The sequence below is a fragment of the Amaranthus tricolor genome, chromosome 2 (assembly GCF_026212465.1).
Source record: "Amaranthus tricolor cultivar Red isolate AtriRed21 chromosome 2, ASM2621246v1, whole genome shotgun sequence".
Classification (NCBI taxonomy): domain Eukaryota; kingdom Viridiplantae; phylum Streptophyta; class Magnoliopsida; order Caryophyllales; family Amaranthaceae; genus Amaranthus; species Amaranthus tricolor.
In genome coordinates, this window is record NC_080048.1 from 36,897,383 (window position 1) to 36,918,925 (window position 21,543).

At 33.8% G+C, this 21,543-nt stretch overlaps 3 protein-coding genes across 8 annotated transcripts; all 3 read right to left on the bottom strand.

The window, feature by feature from the left end:
- Positions 1-634: 634 nt before the first annotated feature.
- On the bottom strand, positions 635-7,064 carry LOC130806704 (formin-like protein 5). 6 transcript variants are annotated; one of them, XM_057671883.1, is made up of 8 exons: positions 6,845-7,064; positions 6,538-6,580; positions 4,901-5,213; positions 4,497-4,808; positions 3,981-4,407; positions 3,561-3,760; positions 2,845-3,080; positions 635-1,918 (listed from the first exon to the last, which is right to left on the bottom strand). In XM_057671883.1, the coding sequence occupies exons 1-8, from the start codon at positions 6,964-6,966 to the stop codon at positions 1,067-1,069; spliced, it is 2,505 nt and encodes an 834-aa protein (XP_057527866.1). In that variant the 5' UTR covers positions 6,967-7,064; the 3' UTR covers positions 635-1,066. The 6 variants fall into 6 exon arrangements, with proteins under 6 accessions (XP_057527866.1, XP_057527867.1, XP_057527871.1 ...); XM_057671884.1 differs by having other exon boundaries at positions 6,510-6,580; positions 6,845-7,049; XM_057671888.1 differs by having other exon boundaries at positions 6,510-6,580; positions 6,696-6,984.
- Positions 7,065-8,991: 1,927 nt separating this feature from the next.
- On the bottom strand, positions 8,992-14,800 carry LOC130806585 (uncharacterized protein C57A10.07). The gene is made up of 3 exons (XM_057671720.1): positions 13,692-14,800; positions 12,127-12,248; positions 8,992-9,576 (listed from the first exon to the last, which is right to left on the bottom strand). Exons 1-3 carry the CDS (start codon positions 14,281-14,283, stop codon positions 9,259-9,261), a joined length of 1,032 nt encoding a protein of 343 aa, XP_057527703.1. The 5' UTR covers positions 14,284-14,800; the 3' UTR covers positions 8,992-9,258.
- A 1,162-nt stretch (positions 14,801-15,962) lies between these two features.
- LOC130805778 (uncharacterized) lies at positions 15,963-21,026 on the bottom strand. The gene is made up of 3 exons (XM_057670565.1): positions 20,271-21,026; positions 18,631-19,164; positions 15,963-16,239 (listed from the first exon to the last, which is right to left on the bottom strand). The coding sequence occupies exons 1-3, from the start codon at positions 21,024-21,026 to the stop codon at positions 16,126-16,128; spliced, it is 1,404 nt and encodes a 467-aa protein (XP_057526548.1). The 3' UTR covers positions 15,963-16,125.
- Between the last annotated feature and the right edge of the window lie 517 nt (positions 21,027-21,543).

A 21,543-nucleotide genomic window follows, 5' to 3' on the forward strand; every position in this document is an offset into this window, starting at 1 on the left:
GAGAGTATAAAAATGGTTTAGGGCAAATTATATAGACAACAACCAACTCGTAGAAACGTCAAAATGGTGTATTAAATGGAAATCGACAAGAATTCAACGGAAAATGCTACGGCAGTTAGATAGTGTATAAACTGGATGCTACCATGTAGAAAAATTTTACGAAAGTGCTACCATTGGCGTTTCATAAAAGTTCGATGTTACCACGTGGATTTTCCCATGTTTATTTGGCCCCTTGACTTCTAAGGCTCTTATGAATCATAGAACACCTTTGTTACATCAATCAGTCTCCTGAGAAGAGACTGTCTCTTAGGCCCAATCAACTTATTGCCTACTCTTATTCTATATTTTTCTTTATGGGTCGACCTGATCAGAAAATGGTCTCTCACAAGTATTTGCGTTGTTACATTGTGGGGTCGGTAGCACAAGGTAAGGACTAATTACTAATTGGGAAAAACTATCAAATGATAAGTCATGACTAAGAGACATAGCTTTCTAGGCCTTAAACTCGCCATGAGTCATGACTTCCAATTTAGCATTAACAAAGACTCAAATCAAGCATGATTCGTTTTTTAGTTTTCAAAATAATTTAGAAAACTGAAAATAAAAAACAATAGCAAATGGGCCGGTATTCCAGAAACCAACATCTTGTTCTTCTCAGGTCATATTTTATTAAACAAAAACAAATAAAGAGAACAAATTATTAGTTAATCTTAGCACTATAATAATATACATTGTATTACCATAACAAAAACGAGTGAAATTTAATAATAAATGTACACCAAAAATGACAACTTTTTATACAGATAACAATTTCAGACACTCTAAGACTATACGGTTGAAAGTTCATTTTTTTGACAAAGGATGAACCAGAAGCAATGTCACATAGTTCGCTAATTGCCTTGCGAATCGTACATCGAAAAAAGCGAATTATGGTCGATTTTAGGCTATTTTTGAACCATTTTAATCGAATCAAGAATCCAAAAGGCGAACTAACTAGCGACTTATGTTTCACTGACCAGAGCGGAGGAAGATCTACTATACCTACCGGCTAACAGGGAAAATATAATCAGTCATCCGAATCAGAACTGGAGTCATCTACACGTCGATCAGCAATGGCAGGAAATAATTTCTGGCGCATGTCTTGTATCGATGAATTCTGATCTAGAGAAGGCCGTTTAGAGGATGATTCTTTGCTAGGGTTTTTTTCTCGCTTTGCGAAAGATTGTTTTATTTCTGCACAGATCTTGTCAAGCAATAACAGAAAGTCGCGCACAATAATGAACAGACGTAGCCCTTCTTCGCGTCCAGCGTTCCCATGGAAATAATCTGCTGTTTTTCTCACCAAACCTGATATCCTTTGTTCTTCTTCGAGTAGCCAGGTTGCCTCACCTTCTGCGAGTTGTACAAAACTTATGAGAGCTTGATAGAACCCAGAATCTCCCTCTGGGTTTTCTATCTCGTTCTCCAAAAACATTTTAGTCTTCATTAGAGATTGTCCTAGTTTGGACACAGTGGTTGTTAGCCCGTCACCATCAACGAGTGCTGCCTTTTTGACATTTTCAAGCTCACTACTTATACCCGACACAACTTGAAGTCCGAGAGTGTAATTGTGTTCTTTTGAATCAAAGTTCGGATCTTCTACAAAATCCTCGGACTTCATGCTAGATATGCTGCGGTTTTCTTTTGCAGCACGTAAAGCTTTCAAGCCTTCAGTGCGAATAATCTCTTGAACGACAAAATGCAATAATGTAGTCTTCCCGTCTGTTCCCTTCACATCAGCAAGTTTCAAAAGGGTATCAAGTTTGAATGCTTGAGCACCACCACGGTAGGTGCCATCGTTCATACGGTTGCCAGTTTTAAGAACTGCTTCCAAGAGCTTAAGAAATAGTCTGCTTTTCTTGAGTTCATCACAAGCTACCTATATAAGATGAGCCAGAATACATCGTTCACAACTTCAGTTAAAGATTAAAATATCTACATTCCAGTTAATGATTGGAAAATTTCCGGTCTCCCGAGAGACGTCTTTCTGGCCCAGTCCATTAAAGTTTAATGCCTACTTACATCATCTTTAACGCCTACTTACCGTATCCTTAATGCCTCCTTACAATATCCTTAAATGCCTACTTACAGTATCCTTAATGCCTACTTACATCATCCTTAATGCCTATTTACACCATCCTTAGTGCCTACTTAAAATATCATTAATGCCCACTGAGTAACTTATTCTACATTTTCCTTTGTAGGCCGGCCCAATTAGACATGTCACTAGAATTTGTTGACATTAAAAACCCAACAATTGCCGGCTTAGTCAAAGTAATCACGTATCAGCTTCTAAGGCTCCGAATAATTTTTGTTTTAAAATTTAGCCTACTGTACATTTGTGTTATAATTCTAATTCTATCGCATCCCGAGACCCAAATTTCCGGATTTGATGGTACCCCTCATCTCCCTCTTCATCCTAAACTCCCTCACTCACGCAACCTACTCCACCATCCTACCCCTCACCACGACACCATTGCACATTTTCACTCCATCGACAGAAAATTCGACCATTTCCAATAAGTTTGACTGATGGTTAAGTTAACCTCAAGTCTGATCAATTTCAAGCTTTAATATCCAACTCAACTGTATAACAACACACAACCAAGTATGTTTATGTTTTGCTTTGGGTTGCTATTTCCATAGTTGCCGTCTTTCTCACTATTTGGATTTGTTCTATTTTTAGAGATGTCAGTTGCAGTGGGCATGAATGGCGTAGTGTAGACTGCAGAGAGACGGCCAATAGGTTGTACATTTTATACCTAGTTTCACAAAATTATTATGAAGAAAAACGAACTATCTTACCTCCAAAGTAACAAAAGACTCCTTAATAGCGGAGACTTCTTCTTTGAAAGTCATCATGAACATCAGTGACTCCATTCTTTTAAAAGCAAATGGGATATCAACCAATGCTTTCAGAAATTTCTCTGCAGGTCCAAGTTGAGAAATATCACCATTGAATAATCGAAGCTTTAGCTCTTCTTCTTGAGTAGGAGCCATTCTCAGTAACGTCTGCAATAGCTCCGCTGGCAATTCATTACCTAATTCAAAGTAAATCCTTGAGACTATATATCTGAGTCTAAATGTTTGTGAACTTCAATTTAGATTGTCAAATATACACCATAGGTAAACCAGTCCCTATAGAGGGAGTAAGTGAGCAATATATATAAGAAATATACAGATCCAGGACTCATGTTGGAAATGATGTCTACACAAACCATATATGGGATTGTAGCTGCTGACTACAGAAAAGAATAGGTACAAAATTTAAAACACTTACAACTAGAAACTAGCAAGTCAATTATTGAACCGACAATATTATCATAATCATGAATCAACCATAGTTATCAATAAAGGAAGCATTCTTTCCCACAATAATTACACTTTACTACCTTTGCATTGCAACAAGCTATGTATTCAAGTAATTGGTTTTGGAATATTAGTGTTTTATTGTTTAGATACACAAATACACAAGCGAAGCCAGATGGTTATCACGGTTGAAATTGGGAGTAATATGGTACCTTCTATAAGAGCATCATGAACTTCTTCCGTGGTTACGTTAAGTGCTTTAAGAAGAATAGATAAGTTTTGAGACTTTTTCGCATCAATTAGTTGTATAAGTTGTGGTTGAGAGCCATCCTTTAACTTGCTCCTTTGGTCACCACCCCTTTTGTCATCAGGATTATATCCAAATAGTGATTCTATCATCTCTTCATTGAACCTAAGAATCAGGCAGATAGTAATCATTTAGCAAAAACTGAGCAGGTGGTAGTTTTTCTAAGAATTAAGTTGTTTCCAAATTAAACACAAAGGAAAAAACCCTGAATCTAAAGAATAAAATACTGAATAATTTCCCCTTGCAAATTTAATTCAACTGAAAACATATAACCATAAGCAAACATGATTTCCAAAACAAGTTTGAGGCTTTTTGAAAATCTTACTGGAATGATCCTGATCGAATTTCATCCCAAACCATGGAGTGTTCAGGATTACCAACCACTTTATCCCAAAAAAATGGCTTTAACACTGTTCTTTTCCCATCAGGATCCCCTGAAAGGTCACCAGAAGCTGACTTTCCTCGAATGTTTGGTCCTTTAGAACCTTTCATTAATGGAACAGGTGGCGGAGCCTTAGGCTTTGGAGGTGGTGGAGGCTTAGGCTTGGGGGGTGGAGGCGATGGTGCAACTGGTGGCGAAGGAACAGGTTTTTCAACTGTTGATTTCTCAGAAGGCCCTTCAGCATTTCCAGCTACACCAGCACCATGTTCTGGTAAACCGCCTAAAGAACTACCATGTCCTTCATGGTTTAAACCCAAGTAGTTAAAACTTTTATCTCTACCATCCTTAACGTCAGAGCTTCTCGAGGAACCTGGCAGATTGCATTTTGTGCATTATCTCAGAGAAACGTACTTATAACTAATTCTTGAAAACAACATTAAGGAAAGATGATGGAAATACCGAGGTTGCCAGCAGAGAAGTCACTTGAACTCAGAGTGAGTAGAGGATTGTCATCCTTTTGTGCATCTGCATAGCTACTATGACCTTTCATCAGACAACAAAATAACAGTAAAGCAAAGATAACAACTGCTCCTGCTATCGTGGAAGCAATAGTTATAATTTGGTTCAAATGTTTGTTACGTTCTTCCTTTCCTGAAATAGACGAGTCTTCCGAATTCACAGGCGGAGGAGGCGATTTAAAAAGCAAATCAGGAGGTATTATAATTGGGTTGTCAAACACATCTGTTGGGCTGGCAGCAGCGCTGGAAGATGCTGCATCAAAAAGAGTAAACACATTACAAAGAGACAGGAATCATGAAGAAGGATCAGCACTACAGACTGAATTGAGAAACACCCTGAAATACCTTTGAGAGACTTGTCAACCAAGAATCTTCTAGGAACACTAGATGAATCGAGAGGCAATTTAGCATGACTAAAAAAACCGTTTTCGTCCCTTAAATCAGGAAAGAGATGGTAATTCTGTCTGAAGCAAACTAAAACAAGTTCTTGGATGTTGGATTGCACGGTAGTTAAGGGTTCATCAGATCCTTTTTGTAACCAGACTGAACTTGATCCAATGTCAGTTTTCAAGGCCTTAAATAACAAGTACAAGTCATCGCCAAATTCTCTTTTCATTTCCACCAATTCTTTGGAACAACTTCTCTGCATATAATCTTCCTGTAGCCAGAAGATAACCTAGTTATTTTATAGTAGGAAAAGCATATACTGTTAATCAACACGAATTGAAAGAACTGATGATTGTGGACAATTATTTAAGGCCATAGTCTCCTCTGAGGCAACCACACATAAGATTTCCATGTCACTACAATCCATCATCAAAATAAAAATAAAGCAATAAATGGATATGACTTATGAAGTAGGGGATGTCACACATGAACAGGTTTTTAATCAGATTTTAAATGCAGCAGCAAAATGTACCAAACAGTTATACTACTTTGTTTCATTGATGCCTATCTAAGTTAGCACACAGCCAGGAACTCACAATCTCAACTAGGTTAGATATTGGAAATACTTCACATGTGAGACAAGATCCCACACCAATAAGATAGTGGGTTGTGGACTTGCATATATATTGAGGTGAGCTAATCCTCCTACTACAATATGGTTTTAGGAAACAATAAAGTGTATGAGCAAGTCAACGCTCTTGACCCGTGGGCGTGTGGGTTTGAGCCCACGGGTGTCCCTTATCCACACGAATGGACCATGGTGAGATTATGTGACGAATTGTCACGGCCTAATATTAACGAAGATGTTGAGAAATTGTATGATCACAAACTCCTCACAAAAAAAAGACCCCTTCCCCAGTAGGAACAAACAACGCATTTAGCTAATAATCTTTTCTACTCCTCCATTGTTTTGTGTTCAATTGAAAAAAGCATGTAAATCACAAACACTTCAGAATAACAGCAACCGCCATGACGTAACGTCAACGCTAGAATTCCTACATTTCTGTCACAATAGTACATCCAATGTATCAAAAGGGGGGTCTTAATTCATTCATATAGACAAAATAAATGACCACCATCTTAGTGATTTATCCATATAAGGCAAATCAAGAGCTCAAATAGAAGCCAGCTTTCCTTAATCGTAATCAAAATGTAGAAGGAGAAAGGAGGTGTACCCATTGTTTCTTAATCACCAATGAAGGAGATTCAATTCCAGAACTGAAAGATATCCTGGCATAATGTTTATCTTCCAAAAAACTAATTGTAAAAAGCGAAATAAACGCCAAAAAAAGGATCCAATTGAGTCTTGTCATTTCGATGAATTACCGAATTATTACAATTTAACTTCCATTTCCTTAGTTTCATCTCATCTAATAATAATTTGATAATTTCTCCTACACGATAATACCCAAAATCATTTCATCAAAACGGAATCACCCAGAAATGATTGCATTCATTCTTACGCAATCATATTAACAAGTGTATGAAAAATTGAATTTAATCATGCCTCTTCTATTATTGAAGAGCAGAAATACCCTCGTCTCGTCGCTGTTCCTCCAAATCGAACGAAACAAAATACTGCAAAACCCAGAAAGAAAAAATTGAATCGTGAATAGGGTTTTCAATTTCAACCCATTAATATGAATTAGAAAATAAAGAAAATGCAGAAGTATCCAATTGAGCTGAAGCATACAGGAGAAAAAAGGGGCAGAGACAGATGGAAAATGTTAATGTGGTTGCTTCTGTTGTTGTTTTGATGAAATTCAGCTATCGAATTTTGCGGGAAAGACCCAATGGAAAATGAATTTGGAGTTTGTATTACATTTCATAGTTCAATCATACCTGTACGGCTGTACCCGTATCCATACCCGTGCACAATTGCCCACTCCATTAATGGATAAATTTCCTTCTCCTTCATCTCTAATGGCAGACGTACAGAGGAGTGAGGACAACGTGGACACCATTTTTCCCGCTTCGTGGCAGTGGAGGCCGCATTGCCGCCTGCCGGCCTTATGACATTTTGAATATTTTATGAATTTTTATTTTTACGTAGATAGTAAAATAATCATACTCTTTTCGTCCAAAAAAATTAAATAATCATACACTTTTTTTTTTTAATTAACAAGCATATCGAGACAGCCCATAAAATTAGATCAATTTTCTAAATAATTATCTTAAGATTTTAAATGATTATTGCTTTAAAGTTACAAATAAATCTACAATAATTGTAATTTGGTGTAGCCCAACAAAAATGATCTTACCGGAGTCCGTCTCATTTGAAAAATTTGTATTTTTTTTAATATTTATGTATTGTGGATTTTATAAAAAAGAAAAGTAAGAATTTGTTTTATTCGTTTTGTTACATATTTTCATAATGTTATATATTTATGATTTCTACTTATATATAACTCTATGTATAAACAATCAGACAAATGTATTAGACTGCATAAAAAAGTATTTTGTTGTAAACAAAAAAATTGTATGAAGTGTAAAAGTACAAAAAGCCCAAATAAAAAACAATGACGTGTTAAAAGAAAAATGATTTGCACTATAATACTATTTTTTTATTTTATAAAAACAGTTTTACTGATTTTTATTAACAAAATAAAGTTTTGTAACTTTATATCAAATATTTCAATTATTGATAACATATTTAAAAAATAAATTTTAAAAAACATAATAATTATTTATGAGCTTATGAAGTTTTTAGTATGCAATGTACTTTTTTGTTTCCCAATCTTTAAATATCGCCATCACTTTTATTGTATCACCACTTTTTAATGAAATTACAAAACTAACCTTGAATCTATTTTTAATTATAAAATAAAAAAATTATTATTATTTATTAAACTAAAATTAATGATAATATTTAAATTAAAATAAAAAATATTAATTATAAAAAAGAAAAAAAATTTAAAAATCGGAAAATAGACCTAGTCGCACGATTTGTGATGCAATTTAATACATATTCACTCTATTGGATATAACTATTGATAGGCAAATCACATTAATGCAATGTTTGCGACATTAGAAAATAGACTTCAAGAGCTTTCTAATGATATATTACATGCCTAATTTTGATAATCGAGCAAGAAATGACAATCGTTTAAATTTACTTGTGCTGAAATTTGATACATGTTTACTCTTTTGGCCAAAACTTTTGATATGACAATCTCGTTAATGCGTGGTTTGCGGAATTAGAAACTAGACTTTAAGAACTTTCCAACAATATATTATATGCTCAATTCCGATAACCAAGCGAGAATTGGCCGTTTTTAAATTTGCTCTGATTTTTAGTACACCAGTCGCAGAAAACGCCTGACTAGACCTTAATAAAGTCGTGTAAAACATGCGACTCGACCATGTTTTAGTCACACATTTTACGCGGCTTTACCGCGTGTTTTACGCGGCTTTATCGCGTGTTTTACGCGAGTCTACCGCAATCCAGTCCCCCGTTTGTGTGACTGGATGTACTTAAAATCAGTGCAAACTTTAAATGGTCGTTATTTCTCACTCTGTTATCGAAATTGAGCATATCATTTATATCGTTGGAAAGATCTTGAAGTCTAGTTTCTAATTCTGCAAACATTGCATTAATGTAATTTCCCTATAAAAAATTACGGCCAAAAGAGTGAACATGTATTAAATTTCAGTACAAGCAAACTTTAAACGATCATCATTTCTCGCTTGGTTATCACAATCGAGCATATAACATATCATTGGAAAGATCTTAAAGTCTAGTTTCTAGAGCCGCAAACATTGCATTAATGTGATTTTTCTATTAAAATTGATAGTCAAAAGCGTAAACATGTATCAAATTTTAACACACAATTTTTTTTTAAATTAACAATCGTTGATCGATGTTTACCGAATCATTTTGGTGATCATTTTTTTTTTCCATAGTGTTTCGATATTGAATTTTAGTTCTGAAAGTTTTTAGAGAGAAATTAGAGAGATAAAGTTATAAAATTTCATTAAAGGCGATATTGAAAATTCAATAAAGAATGACGATGCAATGAAAATAGTGGCGACTTATAATAATACCCTTTCATTTCACATATTGTAATGCATATTATAACATACAAGTACATGTTTTGCCTACTTACCTTTCCTAAAAGTAGCCATATTTTCTTTACCATTATACTTCTATGACAAAAATGACTATGTTCTCCGTCCACCGTCCTACAATATATCTTGAATACATCATTGGAAAGATCTCATTTTGTGGGTATGTCACAAGTATGCAAAGAAATGGCTTAACTCCAAGGAAGAGAACCTCCATAGAGAGACGAACCACAGTATCTAAACAAGGCTTCAATCTCGGGACAGCCATTTGGGTAAGGAATTGACCGATGAAAAGGATCACGCTTCAATTTCTTGTGATGGAGTGAACTCAAGCATCCATACGGGTCTTTTTCGAACTGAGATCTCACTAAGGATTCGCCTTTTTTTGCTGCTACTTGAGATGTTTCAGATGCAGGGGTTCCGACATAGAAAAACCTTGATTCCGGGAAACCAATTGCTAACCTGTGTAGTTGGGCGAACCTTTCTTCTTTAAAATCATAGCTCACAACCTGTGATACAAATGAATGATCCAAACTTTATTAGAAGAGAACCCACGAGACCAAAAGATATTAGCAATTCGTATCAAAAACAGCACGACTTTCGCCTCGTATATGACAGCAATGTCAGTTTGATATAGATTGAGCATAGAGCGCCGGTGCAACAGCTAGTAAAACTTAGAGTTACGAGTAAAATGAACGACATATTTCCATGCCTTTAGATCTTGCGTCTGAAAGAGTTGAGCCTACATTAACACCCCTGATAAATTGTAATCGGAAATAATTTGCCAAGTATCAAGTCCTTATAGAAACACATGGTTTTCTGAAAACCCTCTTCAAAATAAAGTAAATTCAAAAGCATCAACTTTCATTTTTACAATTTCAGTCTATACATAGTAGAAAAGCAACGGCACATCGTAATGTATTCATCGAGTTGTAAGGTTTTCAAATCTACCAAACTATTATAGGTTTTAAAAAACGCGTTTTAGGCTGATTCAATGATACCTCAATGTATGGGCCGATATTTGGCGGTACAAAAACTATATCACCCTGGTTACCACATCACCATGACCATTACCGCAATCGCGACCGAAAAGCATTTTTGCACTATGGTCCAATTACTAAATACTACCTCCTATTCAAGTTAGTCTCATACTCTCATTTGACTTTTGACATTGTTCATCAATCACTCTTAACTTGTACTTTATTCTAATCTACTATAAGTTAATAACATAGTCAAGTGGGCTCTTCTTTGATTCGTTTCAATGCATTAATATCAAATTTTTAACAATTTTTAAATATGCACAATTGGAAACATCAATGATAGAATTCTTGCATTGGCAAATGTGCCAAGTCAAATGAGAGTATTAGGGTGAATAGGAGGGAGTACTTCCCAACAAAAACTATTCCGGCAAGAGGTAAAAAGCCTTTTGTGGAGCTCTAAGAACCATCACTTATCAGTTAGTTGTCTGCTTTTTAACTTCTGCAATCATTAATGCTATGCCATTTAGCCATGTCAGTATAGGCACTGAAATAGCGAACTATTCATCGGTAAAAATGGAATCCTGGGTCGCAAGCAGTGATTCAGATGAGGAAGAAAGAGAATGCGGTTTAGTTCTCCACTTTAACACTAGAAAAAAGGATTGATAAAGTGATCACATCAGTTCATGATAGATAAAAGGATGGATAGAATGCTATTGAACAATAGGGAGCAAATCCAATACTTATTGACATTCAAGTATCTAATTGAACTGAGTTTAATATATCTTTTTTGGCAGAAATACGAGTAATCCTTGATCATTATCACACATTCCCTTATTCACAAAACCTTCTCTCGAGTCCAACTTACGTATACCTTTTTGTACACATCTAACTATGTCTCACTTACTACATGTTTTATCTTTGTTTTGGCTTACTTCCATTTTACAATGTTCTCTTCACTCCTACCACGTCCTAAAACTCCTATAACGTTCTTAGCAATACAAATAACACAATGCTTCATCTTCGCATAAGTTTGTCGCATCCTCCTTGATTGTTCAATCGGCACCTAAAACACATTATGATACACCAGCTCTAGAGAATACTCAACCTAACAAACACAACTTGGGAATATTTGCAAGTGAATACTCAAACTTTACAATACTGTCTTAAAAGCGTAGGTAATACTTGACAAAGACTAAGAAAACAACTAATTTAGGCAGTTGGAATACTTGACAATCAATCTAGGCTCTTCAATGTGTTTTGTGAAAATTCTCACTCACACAATTGGACAATTGACACTCTCACTGTCACCCATGGTTAAGAATCAACAAAAGTAAACCATACACAATGTGTTTGAACCCAATTTTCAATAGAAATTCATATGATGAACATTCGAAGCGATATATATCAAAGGCATACGGCTTATCATTAATTCATGAAACCCTAAAGAAAATTTTAGAAGTCAACCAGATTGGCCGAAAATTTCCGTTTATAAACACATGAAATCTTCTCTGCATTATTTCTATCATTAGCTAGATATTCTTCCCTAATATTAACTAACAAAATTATAAAAAGATCTGACTATACACCCTTTCCTAAATCTACAAACAGTTGGGAAGAACCAGAGCATGCAGATATTTAACTACAAGAATGCTATAAAAGGTAGTCTTCTGTAAAGGACTTAGTATTAAAAGTGGCTTTTTATAAGGAAACGTAAGGGAAAACTAGTAAGCACCAAGCACTTGTCCGAAATCAAGCAAGAGGTAATCTTTCACAAATAAAATGGTATAAAGGTTTTAGAAAATAGTTTCTCGAAAAACAAGTGTCATACTTATAAAATGATAGAATTTAGTTTAAGAAAAAATTGCCTTGTATGAATAACTAGCTAGTTCAACAATTTCAAAACCTAACTATTTCAGTCTACATTAGAACAATTTCATAAGAAATTTGTAATGCTTGGAACCAATAAATTACCACCTATGGACTAGTCTTATTAAACATCACGTAAATTGTGAAATGAAGTAACAGATCAGTAAATATTACTCATAAAACGTTTCAAGGCACAATATTATAGAAACTTACAGTTATATTTTGAGGATATGTGCCAGTGAGTTCCCTGAATCGGCAAACACTGAAAAGAAGATTTTCAAAACTGTCTCTTGCATGCTCTTCTGTAAGCGCTCTCTCTCTAACATTTTCTTCCCCTGTATGAATAATTATAAGGAATTATAAGCAGCACAGTCAATGGAGAGCAGATATAACTTAAGACATTTGCATATTCTAAGTTGCCAATTGCAGGATATAAATTCTACATAAGACAAGCTCTCAAAAAGAGTAAAGATCAAATGTGTATAGAGAAGAAAGAAGTGAGCCAACCAAATTATTAGCAAGGAATATTCCAACATCAAGCAACTTTTTACCATGAATTATATATTGGACAACGTGGGCACCAGGGGTATCTCAATATAACTACGACTTTTTGAAGGAAAAGGTGGAGGGCTAGTTACGGGGAAAATGTTACAAAGAGAGAGATCAAGTAGAGTATTGTTCATCCATTTGTTGTTTTGATAGTGACAAGCCTCTCGAAGATTAAATCCATCTTTCATTTCCTACCAATGTACTGTAACTAGTGTTTTCAGTAAAATGGAATGGGTAGTGGGATTATGAAGACATATTAAAGTGATTTTGGTGGTTTGCGACAACAATCATCAATTCATAAGTCTCATTTTTATGTAACTCGGGAGGCCTCATTTATTCCTTGAAAAATATGATAAAGGCGCCATACACTAATTGTTTACGATTGCTAGTGTCACATGATTTGCTAAGCTCCTTCCGAATGGCGAATCAAGAAAAGCGAATTATGGTTGGTTTTGGACTATTCGTGGGAAAACTTGAGCGAATAACAAATTCAAAACACGAATTAGCTAGCGAATTACGTTACACATGTTAGTATGTTACACTGACTACAGCCAAACCAATTCGACAAGAATACATGGAGAAGGTGAATATAAGTGAATGATTATTGAAATTGGTTTTCTGTAGATTAGTATTATATATGGTCGAATAAAGTATAAAAATCTGCCAGCAAGGATCTCTCACATTGAATTGTTTAGGTTTATGCAATTGAACACGTATTCGATGGGATTAGGCTGTGGCATTGTTGATGCTGTATGACTTCCATTATTTCAATGATTCAATCCCCCTTGCATATCTTAGCTGTCTATTGAAGATTGATAATTTTAGGTACGTTCTCATTATCTAATTCACTCTAGGCTCTAGAAAAAAACAGGCCAAATTCTAAACATACTTGCAAATTTCAACAATCATTAGTATTCTCGTTAGCCAATGTACATTTTCAATATCACCTGAAACTTAGGACATTGCGCTGATAGCAGTGCCAATGGAAAAATACTTGAGCAAGTATCCCCAAGTAACTCAGACTATAAGGATTGAGGATTCTCCAAAATGTTCATCATATACTTATCAAGGCCAATAATGATTCAAATATCAGTAATTTGAGCACACAAAGATCATGATTGGGCTAATAAAAAAAGAACTGTAAAAACAAAACAGATTAAACCGACGATATTCATTCAGCTATATGAGGAAGTAAGAAAAGGCAAAAACAAACAGAACTAAGAGCTCACCAAACCACCCTTTTGAATCAGCAACAAGCCAATAACTCTGGGCTTCACTTCGAGGACCGGCATCCTTTCGAGTCTCGCCCCCACTAAATAACAACAATGCTTGATCATCCTTTGCAGCAACTTCAACACCCTCCTTTATATGCGCCAAAAATGTGGAAGCTTGACCAGGATGCTTTTGATAAGACTCCAAAAACCAAGATTTCTCATTGTCAACTTTTCCACAATTACTACTTGTATAAACTGAATGGCCAGCAACCATTACAAGGTTTTTAAGCTTCGGAAGCGGATACGAATCTGGTTTTGCCTCGAATTTTCTTATATTATTCATTAATGGAAGACGATTCTCATAAAAAGAAACAATAGTTAAAATGGTGAGCCCAAAAGACAGGGATATGAAAAAGACAACAAAAGGATGTAACTTAGAATAGTACTTGAAACGGTTAGCTGCTGATTTAATCATTCTGATGAAACTAAATTGAGAATTTCTATTTCTTCTAGGGTTTCTGAAACCTAATGATTCAATATCAATTTCAACTTTTGGGTAAGCATCGAAAGTCTTTGGAGAACCAACTCCAAAGGAGCGACCACTCATCTTCTCAAATTAGCAATTGACATGAGATGAGGCCTAATAAGCTTAAAATTGATCAACAATAACATCAAAGATGAATTACTGAACAAGATCACGGAAAAAAACAAGAGATTAGTTACTAATACATGAAGATGTAGACAGTATTTAGCAAATAGATGATGAAATAGGATGATTTAAATCAAATTTCGAAGAGAAATCGGGCTTTAAGAACATACCCAGATGGAAATTAAGGAGAAATAGATTGATTTATCGAGATTGTGCGGAAAATATGGTTGAATGGAGGAATTTTATACTGCGAATTCACTGGAGATCGAGAGTGAGAGAAGGCACTCAATAGTGATCTGTTATTAAAGAGTTCAAGACTGAGAATTGATTTGATTAAATTACAATGGCCGCCATTATCGGAATGCGTTGACTGTGTCTATGAGGATGATTGAAATTCTTCTGAAGAGTAAATCCTCCATGACCATTAGCATGCTACAATCTAAAGGTATAGTTGTGTTCATTCGGTCGATTTGGGATCAAATATTCTTGAATCGATTTAAAAAAATCGGATTTTGTATTTTTTTATAATTTTTTATTATGTCGGATCAAATTGGATTTGGATTATAAAGTTGAATAAATGTTGAATTATTAGATCTATTTTATCATAGAGTTGATAAAAATTGACTTCATTAATTGAAATGAAATGTAACTCGACTAAATTCGACATAATTGGTATATAAAATTTAAATTTGATTATACATATATACAAAAATTGAAATTAATCTGATATGATATATTATCTAAAACTTGTTTAAATATCCAACTGTACACCACTACAACTTACTCTTTTGCATCCCTCTATCTCACATTCCCACTAATTTTGCTCAATCTAGTATGTAATAAAGACAATTGATTTAAAAATAATAGAAATTTTATGTGAAATGAAAAATTGATCTTTCTATCAATGGTGAGTATCGAATCTCTATATAAAATTTTCTACTATATGATTAACTCATTAATCTTTATGTGTAATATATTTTAAATTTTTGTTGATTTAGAGAATAATATAAATAATAAATTAATCGATCTACAACTTGTTATTTATTGAGGGTTGTTTGATTAATTTTTATTGATTAAAATTAATTTTATTAAGATGAATTTATTTTTTCCTATGAAAATTAGAATTTTGTTTATAAAATTGACTTTTTTTTTTCTTGATTGAGTTCCTTTTACAAAACAAGTTAAACTTATTTTTACCGAAAAATATTGGTTTGGGAGAATCTACTCTCCTTTCTATTTTGCTCGTTAAAATTAGATGTTATTTAATCTATGTGTTTGTTCTTAGTGGTTGAAAGGTTTGTGCTTTTTGCATGTGTCGATTTAAATTTGATTAAAATCATTTAAAATAGATGAGAGTAAAATGACTACTCAAATTCTAATATATTATAAGAGATGGAGTATTGACAAAGAGTTTGATACCATAAGAACAAAGATTTTTTTAGGTCTGTCATAAGTTAAAAATAAGTTAAAAATAAAGCCCTTAAGTTAAAATTTTGAGTCATATTTTTTTGGTTTTGTTTTGTTTTTCGCATGCAGAAAACTACAAGATTAAATGTTAATCTCAAATCAAGAAAATATCAGTCGTTACAACATAATAATAACTAAGCTAGTTCGAATTTATATTTACATTTACGTCTAGAAAACTAAAACTCAACTAAGCGATTTGACAAACTAATATACATTAGGAATTTTGATTTATCTCTTGTAGAAATAAAATTAACCCATATAAAAATGAATATTACAGTGTACACCAATGTTGGTACCCAAAGTGAATATATCAGATGATTAAACAAAAAAAAATTATTTATGTAATTTAATTAGCTCATCGTCTCTGCATTCCCTTATTGAAAGCTCCAATTTGGAAACGTCCTTGGGAGGTAACACATCACAACACTGCCTTCTAGGTGCCCGCAACTGCTTAAAAATGCCAAAAAACAAAGGATAATATTACATTATTGAAATATATATGAGGTTTTAGATATGGAAAATATTCAAATTAGTAAAAACGTAAAAATAAATTAAAAAGATACATAATATTTAAAGACTATCTACAAAACAAGAACTAAAATAAATGTGTGTTTTGTTGTTAAAAATTCTCCTATATTCATATACTATTTGTTACTTTAAAAATGTTTACTCTATTTTTTTAGTAAACTTTTTTACTTTTTTGTATATATACATTGTACAATGTAGTAGTACTTTTTTACATTAAAAATGTTTCTAAATTCTTGTGCAAATTCAAATAAAACATTGTTTTGGACAAAAGGTGTATATATTGATCAATAACTGTGATTTGTAAATCATCATAAAAAGACAAAAATAATAATAATAAAATAAACAAAATCAAAAAAGTAAATTAAAATTAGAGAAAATTCTTTGAAACTACCTATTCTATACCTGAATTTGCAAAAAACTACCTTATCTAATTTTTTTTGCAAAAAACTACCTTATGTAATACTTTTGTTTGCAAAAGACTACCTTCTAACGGATTTGAGAGTTTGACCGTCAAAACTAACCTTTGACTATCACGTGTGACGCACGTGACCCTTTAATAAGCAAGATTTTCTCCCTCTCAAATCGAAATTACACCAAACTATGAGCCGCCATTGTTGCACATCCACAACAACAAACCAGTATGGTATACTACTATTATTTCTCTGCATAATCTCAACTTCTTTATTGCAAATTGTGGATGCGCAACGACAATCGAGTGATGATGATTATGAGTTAAATGGAAATAAAGTAAGTCCATCAATGGCTTTAATTGTTATTGTTTTAGTTCTAGGTTTTTTCATTACTGGATGCATTGCTATTTACATCCAACAATGTTCCGATAATTCTTCAATTGGTGATCCGGCTGCTTTTGCTAGAAATGAAAACTTGTTAAGAGCTCAAATCCGTGGACTCGATCAATCCGTAATCGAAACATTTCCGACATTTTTATACGTCGATGTGAAGGATTTGAAATTCGGTAAAGAGTCACTGGAGTGCGCTATTTGCCTTAATGAGTTTCAGGAAGATGAAACACTGTGTACCGAGGTCACACTCGACGGGTCATTCACTGAGTCAACCCGGTGAGAATCGTGACCGATTCACATTGAGGTTACCGGATGAAGTTCGAAAACAGCTTATAGTGGCTCAACCGAAGCTGAAACGGACAATTAGCTTAGTGGCCTTACCTCGAGTTTCAAGCTCAAAACGCGGCTATCGAAGAAGAAGGGGAATAATTTTGACCGAAGCAGCAGAGGGAGAAAATGGCTGGGAATGTCTGAAATGAAGAAGGAAGGTTTGCTTATTAAAGGGTCACGTGCATCACACGTGATAGTCAAAGGTTAGTTTTGACGGTCAAACTCTCAAATCCGTTAGAAGGTAGTCTTTTGCAAACAAAAGTATTACATAAGGTAGTTTTTTGCAAAAAAAAATTAGATAAGGTAGTTTTTTGCAAATTCAGGTATAGAATAGGTAGTTTCATAGAATTTTCTCTTAAAATTACAAACTTTCACCCTATCTAACTTTACTGCATAAAGATAATTTATTAACTTCACAAATTACTGTTATTTACTAAAATCTCTTCTATATTGAATTAGTTTGACAAATAACTAATTCAATTAGTAAATATTGGTTGAAAAACCAGTTGTTTAAATTAGCTGTTAACGAGATGTTTGTTAAATTATTTATTAAGTGTTGACTATTTATTAGAAAAAATATATAAAAAAAGCCAAAACTAATAAAAAGTCGATAACCTTTTAATTTTGCTTAAAAATCATCTATTAACTATTTCATCAAAAGCCGAAAGTCAAAAATCAATTGAAAATCCAAACGCCTAACCCACTATGTTTTTCCACTAGTTTTGATATGAATTCCTCTTGCAATCAACTTGAATTTAAAGGATGGTTAGATTCGAATTCATGACCTCTTGTCACGTTAACTAATTAATACAATCAAAAGCTTAAGCAAATTTTTAAAGTATATCTTACTCCCTCCTATTCAGCTGAACTGTCCCATTTGACTTTTCACACTTGCCGAGGCAACATTTTAACTCTTAATATCTCAAATTATGCTTAATTAAAAATTATAAAAAGTTGATATTAATAATCCTTGTATTGAGACAAATCAAACAAGATCCCATATGACTATGTTTTAACTTATAGATTAAGAGTAAAATACAAATTAAGAGTGATAAGTGAATAGTGCCAAAAAAAATGGGACAATTCAGCTGAATAGGAGGTAGTATTAAATATAGCAATTTTAATTTTAAAAAATTATTGATGAACACAAAATATATGGATTTTCCTCCTACATTACCTGATTAATGCCGAGATTTAACTTCCTTGAAAACACAACAATCTCATTCAATTTTTTCGGCGTAGTCATCGGATCAAAACTGCAGTTTTCCGGTAAAATCCTTCTGTATCGACCAATAATCATCGGCATTTTCGAATCATCTACTCGATCAAGAAAGAAAACAGACGATCTTCGACACGGATCAGGATGAACAGGCCTTGTACTAAGCAAATAATTCGTCGCTGCTCCTTTCTTCAAAGGATTAAAAGTTTCTTGCATCCGAAGAACATCCGATAAATGTATGTGGTGATTGTAAATTTCGACGGCGTAACCCCAAGAAACCGAAATTGTCCAGAAAAACCAACGATCGTAACATACAGTTTGCTGTAAAATTCTCTCAGAATCAATTGTTGTAGATTTGAAGAGATGATGAAGAGAATTGATTACTGATTTGTTTGGGAAGATTGGATCAACTTCATCCAAATGTGAGAGGGATACTATCGGTGTTGTGGGATGAGCTGCTAGAAATCCAAATATATTCCCTCGGACATCCACCTAGCTAACACAAATATATTAGAACCAAAAATTCAGAGTTTTCTGATTGGTGCAATGTTTCTATGGTTTGATGCACATTTCACCTGAGAAGTGGCGGATTTACCATGACGTCATTGAGCTCAATTGACGTCACTTAATTTGAAATAAAATCAAATATTACACGTAAATATATTCTATATGAATTGATTTGACCAGGATCAAAACCAAAATACTCATCGTTATACTTAAATTAACATCACTTATTTTTATTCAGGACTCGCCCCTGCCCATGATACGGGTATTTTTTCCATTTACATGTGGGATCACCGAATGGGTAAAATTTGATCACCAATGGCATGCGCATTTGATTTTGTGATAATCTAGTGAGAAATTATTTTTTGGTGAGACGATTTAAAATAAAGAGTCGCTAGTAATTGTATTTGTTGAAGTACTATTCAGTTAAGCCAATTTATAAAAATCATTTCACAGTTAAATATCTCACATAAAAGTTTACGTTTGATTTTTGACTATTTGGTGAGCAAAATGCTCACCATTAGCAAAGATCTTAGCCTTAGAAGTAGTGGGGAAGCCATATTGAGGGTCGGGGCTCGTGGTTCAAGCACATATATGTTGTATTTTTAGCCCAAACCTTTTAATAATTTATAACAAATAATATAAGGGGTGATTAAATATCACAAATCGAGTAAAATTCAGTAGTCAAGGGAGTAGAAATAAACTCAAATTGTTTTTCATTGGAATCTTTATGTAAGCTATAAAATTATTATTTTTTGACTTCTGTCTTAAATTATTAAATATTTTCAGTTTAAAAAATTAGAATTTAATTTAATTTATAAAAGAGTAATTATTTTGCTAGCATATCGACTATTTTGACTTTCCTTTTTTTAGAAGAAGCTCATTAAATGCAGACACTCACTCCACATATTTTTTGCTTCTATTTTGTGTACTTTTTATTTTGGGTTTTTTAGGAATTACAACATCTATTTATCTGTTTAAGATCTCTCAAATCCAAAGGCTAGCGTCTAGAGCCTAGGCTTTTAAAGACCCATAACGCTTAAAACTCCTCGCACCTTTCAAAACTAAAAACCCGAGTTAAAAATCAAGAGTACCTGATGAAAACCACGTTCAAGTGTCAATCCAACACCAAGTTCAGCTAAGCAAGCATATATCCTTCCATCACTCCCATATAAATGGGGATACCTTCCCAAACAAGAGTCCAAAACCTTAGCTAATGTCCTAGCAAGTGGAGCACTTATAGCAAATCCTGCTCCCCAAACAGCCATATCAAATGAATCAACTCTACTTTGCTCATAAATCTCAGAATTTGATCCAATATAATACCAAAGATTATGATCATACTTGGACAAAGTCTTCACCAAATTCTCCGCGAAGAAGATTGTTCGAGCATCCCCAAACACGAACCATCGCACATTCGAGTAGTTTAAATCAACAGTTTCGGACACAATGCGTGCCATTCTTATAAAAGATCGGTACCCATGTTTGTAGGTGTAACGAAATTGTGATGTGTTCGATGAAAGACACATTGGAGGAAGACTAATATTGTCGTGTGTGGAATTTATGTCGATAGGTAGGCTATCGACAAACACACATCCTCGTGTTTTGTTGGGTTTCCACCATAGTTTAACGAAGTCCTTTTGCTTCGTCCAAGATGATTTGCTAGAGGCTAAACCGAAGACTATATGTTCGAGACAAGTGGGTGTAGAGAAATGTGATGAAGAGACTAACAAGTTGGTGAAATCGGGGTTTGTATAGAGTAAAATCAATGATACGATGAAATATAAAAGTATACATACGATGAATGAAAAGGCTAGAATCGTAAAGGAGCGAAAAGGAGTGATACTCATATTGATGGTGAAGAATGAAAGGATGGAAAGTAATAGAAGGGTGTGTTACAAATTTAGAAAGGTCACATTTAAGGTAGTGTTAAGGTGCCTAAATTGAGGGTGAAAGCAAGTAACACATGAAGAAGTGTTGGTTACTTGAGCATTACTTAAGGAAAAAAGAGGTTTAAGATTGGATCCACTTTTTAGGATGTATTCCTTCACAATTACTCAAGGAAAACAACCCACAAATTAACCAATTCAATTTTTAAAAATTTGGTACTATGCCATTAGCTAGTTTATCACTTTGACTTCCATATTTTGTGCATGATTTTTTTTTTTTAACTTGTACCCAACTATATTTGTAGGTAGATTAAGATAGTATTGGTCGTCTTGCTTATAATGGGATTAAAATCTAATGGTGGAATATTAAAAGAGAGATAAATTAAAGTTAATATGTGAAAAGTATTATTAGTGGAGAAAATATCAATATTACCTTGTTTAAGAACTATATGATGACCCATACAAATAAAGTGGAATA

Coding starts and splice junctions, on each gene's coding strand:
- LOC130806585 (XM_057671720.1), bottom strand. CDS start 14,283: ATGAGTGGTCGCTCCTTTGGAGTTGGTTCTCCAAAGACTTTCGATGCT. Junction 12,249..13,691: donor TGATTCAAAAGGGTGGTTTG/GTGAGCTCTTAG, acceptor TTATTCATACAG/GGGAAGAAAATGTTAGAGAG. Junction 9,577..12,126: donor CATATCCTCAAAATATAACT/GTAAGTTTCTAT, acceptor TTTGTATCACAG/GTTGTGAGCTATGATTTTAA.
- LOC130805778 (XM_057670565.1), bottom strand. CDS start 21,026: ATGAGTATCACTCCTTTTCGCTCCTTTACGATTCTAGCCTTTTCATTC. Junction 19,165..20,270: donor TTGAACGTGGTTTTCATCAG/GTACTCTTGATT, acceptor TGTGTTAGCTAG/GTGGATGTCCGAGGGAATAT. Junction 16,240..18,630: donor TAAATCTCGGCATTAATCAG/GTAATGTAGGAG, acceptor ATTTTTAAGCAG/TTGCGGGCACCTAGAAGGCA.
- LOC130806704 (XM_057671883.1), bottom strand. CDS start 6,966: ATGGTGTCCACGTTGTCCTCACTCCTCTGTACGTCTGCCATTAGAGAT. Junction 4,408..4,496: donor CTTCTCTGCTGGCAACCTCG/GTATTTCCATCA, acceptor GCAATCTGCCAG/GTTCCTCGAGAAGCTCTGAC. Junction 1,919..2,844: donor AGTCTTTTGTTACTTTGGAG/GTAAGATAGTTC, acceptor CATCTTATATAG/GTAGCTTGTGATGAACTCAA.